The sequence below is a fragment of the Lathyrus oleraceus genome, chromosome 2 (genome assembly GCF_024323335.1).
Source record: "Lathyrus oleraceus cultivar Zhongwan6 chromosome 2, CAAS_Psat_ZW6_1.0, whole genome shotgun sequence".
Lineage (NCBI taxonomy): Eukaryota > Viridiplantae > Streptophyta > Magnoliopsida > Fabales > Fabaceae > Lathyrus > Lathyrus oleraceus.
In genome coordinates this window covers 481,443,868-481,449,821 of record NC_066580.1, presented here as the reverse complement: position 1 = coordinate 481,449,821, position 5,954 = coordinate 481,443,868, and the positions used below count along the sequence as shown (strand labels likewise).

At 34.1% G+C, this 5,954-nt stretch overlaps 2 protein-coding genes across 2 annotated transcripts; both read right to left on the bottom strand.

The window, feature by feature from the left end:
- Positions 1 to 207: 207 nt before the first annotated feature.
- Positions 208 to 1,116, bottom strand: LOC127120668 (uncharacterized). The gene has a single exon (XM_051051180.1). The coding sequence runs from the start codon at positions 999 to 1,001 to the stop codon at positions 312 to 314; it is 690 nt and encodes a 229-aa protein (XP_050907137.1). The 5' UTR covers positions 1,002 to 1,116; the 3' UTR covers positions 208 to 311.
- A 2,390-nt stretch (positions 1,117 to 3,506) lies between these two features.
- On the bottom strand, positions 3,507 to 4,578 carry LOC127120667 (uncharacterized). The gene has a single exon (XM_051051178.1). It carries the CDS (start codon positions 4,354 to 4,356, stop codon positions 3,667 to 3,669), a length of 690 nt encoding a protein of 229 aa, XP_050907135.1. The 5' UTR covers positions 4,357 to 4,578; the 3' UTR covers positions 3,507 to 3,666.
- Positions 4,579 to 5,954: the final 1,376 nt, after the last annotated feature.

Genomic DNA, 5,954 nt, shown 5'->3' with positions numbered 1-5,954 from the left:
ATATTCTATATTATGTATTATTATTCCTTCTTTCAATTTTTTAAAAAAATTTGCTTTCTTACTCAATTAATGAATTACTTTATTATAAATAATTTTTTTAATAAGTTTAGTTATATTTTTTAATTTGCTTAAAATATCTTAAATTTGTAAATTATAATTTGAGCGGAGAGGAGGGAGTATTAGGGAGTAAAGAATAAAGTAGTATAGTCATAATCATGGTCAACTCTATTTACAAAATAATCATAATCAACTCTATTTACAAAAGAGGAAAATTGTTTGAATTTGGGAATTTAACATTAAAAAAATTCTTTTTATTTTCTAATAAAGTGAACATCCCCTGTTCGTTGATCAACATGTTTGATCCATCGGTTATGCTTTACCGCCGAAACAGAGTTCTCACCGCCACCACCGGCAGCCGAGAAGTGTGCCATATGTATTCCCTTCCCCACCGGAAGAAACACCGAACGAACCAGCCGTCTCAATCCCCTCGCCACCACGCTCCGCCATATATAACTCGAATCCATGTTAGAAATAAAATTGGCATTCTTACATATCAACACAGCACCTTTATTACTCAACTTCGCTAACCTCAACACTCTCGGAAAATCCTTCCTCCGAGAATCAACAACCAAAAAATCTATTCCGATTAAACCATCCATCACTTCCTCCGGTTCCCCGACCATAATCTCCGGCGACATACCCGCTTCTCCCATGCTTTTTGCATACTCTAATCTCGACCGCTCATCAGGAACTATACACACGTGTCTTCCACCTGTGTGACGGCTCGCTATAGCTAAACCAAGACTGGATGGAATAACTCCGCCACGTGACCATGTTTCAACTATCAGCTGCGCGTTCCACCCCGCCGCCATAGCGGATAGCAGCTCCGCCACGCCGGATTCGCTGGAAAGGTGGCACTGAGTGGTGCTTACAGCTTGAACTGTGTCGATGTATGAGTTAGTTGCTCTCTCTGGGGACCATACCAGTTTCATTTCTTTCATGCTGTTGTTATGTTTTTCTTTGTGTTTTCTTGTTGTTGTTTGTTGTTGTGTTTGTAGTTGGAGTGTGGACTGGGAATTAGGTGTTGGATTTATATTTATTGGTGTCGTGAAGGAACAAGACCGTTGACCTTCTCATTAGTGATCAGAATCACTCTGGAGATGTATTCAGAAACTTTCTCATTATTCTTCATGTTGAGGTTCTCATATTGCTTTCTCAAGGACTGAAGCTTCACCTTCTTCACTGATGCGTCACCACCATAACATCTAACCAGTGTGTCCCACGCAGCCTTTGCTGTCGTTGAATCTGCAATCTTCTCAAACACATTTACATCAACACATTGATGAATGAAGAACAATGCTTTCTGATCCTTCTTCCTTACTTCCTTCTGCGCGTTTTTCTGTTCATCCGTCGCATCTGCTGCTACCGGAACATAACCATCAGTGACAAGATCTAGAACATCTTGAGCACCGAACAATACACGCATTTGGATCATCCAACGATTCCAGTTTTTACCGTCAAATACTGGAAGTTTGGTGTTCATGTTGCCGTTTCCGTTCATCTTTCTACCTTGCACAGTACACTCAGATTTCTCACACAGTGTTTCCCAACCCACAGAATTAAAATTCTGATCAGATTTTGTTCAAGATTCAACACGAATCTAAGAATCAAAATCAAACACACAAGACCTCACGTTCACTCGTGTTTCCCGTGTTTCCCAATGAATCCGAACCGGAGCTCTAGATACCAATTGTTGGTGCAAAGGTAGAATAAAAGATGAATATTCTATTAAGAGAATGACGGCTACAAAAAGGATTAAAAGTTACAATGATTGACACCCTATTTATAAGCCTCTAACAAACTTAAATATGAATCAAATCTAATATTTAAATCTAATATCTAACAAACTTAAATATGAATCAAATCTAATATCTAACAAACTTAAATATGAATTAAATCTAATAATTAAATCTAATAACAATGATCGTTTTTAACGACATGTATTTCACATGGTAAAATCACAATGTTTGAGAGTTTATTTTTAGTGATACCTTAAACCTTACACACACACACACACACACACATATATATATATATATATATATATATATATATATATATATATATATATATATATATATATATATATATATATATATATATATATATATATATATATATATATATATATATATATATATATATATATATATATATCTTGGTCAAGTAGTCATTAATCTTTCTTTGAAATAGTAATTGTACCCCCCTTTTATTGGATATTTAGCTGGCTTAGAACAAAAATCCTCGTAGAACAAAATAACTTTTCAAGCCCGTATCCAAGAAAGATTAAAAGAATATCAAGCGCAACCATTGAACCTTGGTGGTGCGTTGACTAGAAATTAACTTTACTAACTAGAATATACTCTTCTTTATAGAGTGAGTCTTACTAGACCTAAATGTTATTATGTGAAAAATAAATATTCCCTCAGTTTTTTATTATAAGTCGTTTTTGACTTTTCACATGTATTAAAATATATAATAATTATGATATAAAAAAGAGAAAATACGAAGGATTTTACAAAATTATCCTTATTAATGATATTGGAAAGATAAATTGACATAATTGAAAAGAGAGAAAATAATAAATATTTAAGGGTATAATAAAAAAAAAATATTAATGATTCATTGATATTATAAAATGACTTATATTGTGGTACAAAATATTTTTCCAAAATGACTTATAATAAAAAATGGAGGTGATATAAACAAGAGTCAGTCTTACTAGACCAAAATGTTATTATGTGAAAAATAAATATATATATATATATACAAATTTCATCATATGTTTCTTTCCCGCTATAATTTAGATCAATTATATCTAGCACTGTTTAAAAAAAAGTCACTGAACCGAATCAAACCTCCAAACCAAATTGAAGTTAAAAAAATCGAACCGTTTGACTAGTGAATCGAACCATGTTTCACAACCAGTTCTAGAATCAAACCAAATGATAAATAAATCGAACCGAAACTAAAAATTAAAGAATGTTAAAAACAAGTTTAAAACTTTTTATTAAAAAGTATATATAATAATTCGATTATTTTACCAAAGTGTTCAAACAATTTGCTATGGTTCGGAATTTTGAACAGGTAAACTAAACCAATAATCTTAGTCCAATCCGTTCTAGATAAATTTAAAACATATCGATTTAATTTGAGTGACCTTTTACCATGGTTTAATTCAATTTGTTTTTCAAACAAAAATATAAGATGCCAACCATAATTATGTCTAATACAAATACAACACTCACGGAAGATAAATTTATCTAAACCCAAAGATTAGTTTTTTAATCTGTGTTGCAACTACATGTTACTGATGCACAAATCCCATATGCTCCCATACGATTAAGAACTATTTGAATTTTAACAGAACTTAGTTCTTGTGGTTTGAGTCTAAGGACAAACAAGTATAATAAAGGTAGAGTTAGAGTTACATTACATAGGGCTAATTAGAACTCAAAAACCTACCAATGGTTCAATTGAATAAATAAAACAATTTTGTACCACAGATCAAATCATATACTATATCGACTAGAGTATAGCCATTTTCATATCAACAATATTTACGAAAAAGGGAAAAATTGAACATGAGATCGATATATACATTATTTATTTTCTAATAAAGTGAACATCCCCTGATCGTTGATCAACATGTTTGATCCACCGGTTGTGCTTTCCCCCAGATACAGAGTTCTCACCGCCACCACCGGCAGCCGAGAAGTGTGCCATATGTATTCCCTTCCCCACCGGAAGAAACACCGAACGAACCAGCCGTCTCAATCCCCTCGCCACCACGCTCCGCCATATATAACTCGAATCCATGTTAGAAATAAAATTGGCATTCTTACATATCAACACAGCACCTTTATTACTCAACTTCGCTAACCTCAACACTCTCGGAAAATCCTTCCTCCGAGAATCAACAACCAAAAAATCTATTCCGATTAAACCATCCATCACTTCCTCCGGTTCCCCGACCATAATCTCCGGCGACATACCCGCTTCTCCCATGCTTTTTGCATACTCTAATCTCGACCGCTCATCAGGAACTATACACACGTGTCTTCCACCTGTGTGACGGCTCGCTATAGCTAAACCAAGACTGGATGGAATAACTCCGCCACGTGACCATGTTTCAACTATCAGCTGCGCGTTCCACCCCGCCGCCATAGCGGATAGCAGCTCCGCCACGCCGGATTCGCTGGAAAGGTGGCACTGAGTGGTGCTTACAGCTTGAACTGTGTCGATGTATGAGTTAGTTGCTCTCTCTGGGGACCATACCAGTTTCATTTCTTTCATGCTGTTGTTATGTTTTTCTTTGTGAAGTTGTTGTTTGTTGTAATTGTGAAGTTGTTGTTTATTGTGGTGTGGAATGGGAGTTGGGTGTTGCAGGGTATATTTATTGGTGTCGGGAAAGAACAAGACCGTTGACCTTTGGTGTTTCTTGTTCAATAATCTAACAACGTAGTAGTATTGGATTACGAATGCGGTGGATTTTCACTTTTCTGTAATTGTAATTTCTCGGTGCTTTCTTCACACGGACTCGGTGGTCCTTTTCTTTTCTGTGCTTTGATTTGGATTTTTCGTCATATTTATTTAGTGCTAGTTCTGTTCATCACTTTTTGTTTTAGTTGCAATTAGAATTTAAGGCTCAGTGGACCCAGGCGGTTGCGGTGATTGCCAAAATATCGTAAAATATCTGACTGCCATAAAATGTCAAACCTTAATTACCTAATTTCATTTTATAATATATTTATGACTACGACAGCTCTTAATTATTTTGTTTTATATCTTAATAAGACACATTAAAACCCTGTACGTTAAAGAAATGTTTTTGATTGATATTCAAAACTTCATTACTTTTTTCATAGATATTAAAAATTAATAGAAGATAGTTAGACTAAAACCAGGCAAAGGTAGTTAAAGAAAAGGAATGGAGGATGGAAGACATGGAGAATAATGGTAAGAGTTAGACCAGGGCATGCAAATTAGCAAAATCCAGAATGAACATAGTCAAATGGATATCGTTTAAGATTAATCTAAGGAAGAAATAGATTTGTCTTTATAGTTGGGAGATTAATTATGACGTCACCGCATTCGTAATGAATAATTATGGAGTCCAATTTGCTTCGTTATTAGTAGTACTAGTACTATTTAATCAAACTATTACATACTATAGGATTACATTACAACCCAATATGGTCAATGTTTTGCTTGGATGCTAGGATTATCATCACAGGGACTCCACAAAGCCATTAATGTTACTTACCATCACAAGTTAGGTTCACATCTTAATCTTAATTGAGTAATTGGAGTCTTATCCATGCTTTTATGGATAGATATATAGCATGTGAATTTCATTGTCAAGTTGTGCACAATCGTACATGGTGTATTTTTGTTTGTTTATAGTATTATTCTGACTACCTATGTGAGTCTATAATTTGAACATTTAGACTTTTTATATTGGTTTTCTAGGTCTCTTTACAATTTTATGATTTCTCATTGTCCTATACAAGAGTGGGACATCAATGACATTTTCACTTTGAACTAGATCAATTCATTAACATATGGAATATTGTGGGGAGCAATATCCGAAACATACATCTTATGACTAAGATTCAACTGATTAGGAAAAACACCAATATCAGATTCACCAAACATAATATCATATTTTTGATGAATCAAAACTCCAGAGATATGAGAAGGAACTCCAATAAAAAGAATTATATTATACTCAATATACTTCTTTAGATTCTTATTTTGAACCATTATTGGTTGTTTAATGTTTGGTGGACCTCCAATTTGACCACCAGCCTTTTCTTCAATGACAACTCATTACTTGAGTCTCCTAAAATCCATATGTAGTAAATCAGAAGTATCAGTAAGATGTCGAACCA

Bases quoted from the DNA above. Each gene is read 5' to 3' on its own strand.
- LOC127120668 (XM_051051180.1), bottom strand. From the start codon at position 1,001: ATGAAAGAAATGAAACTGGTATGGTCCCCAGAGAGAGCAACTAACTCA.
- LOC127120667 (XM_051051178.1), bottom strand. From the start codon at position 4,356: ATGAAAGAAATGAAACTGGTATGGTCCCCAGAGAGAGCAACTAACTCA.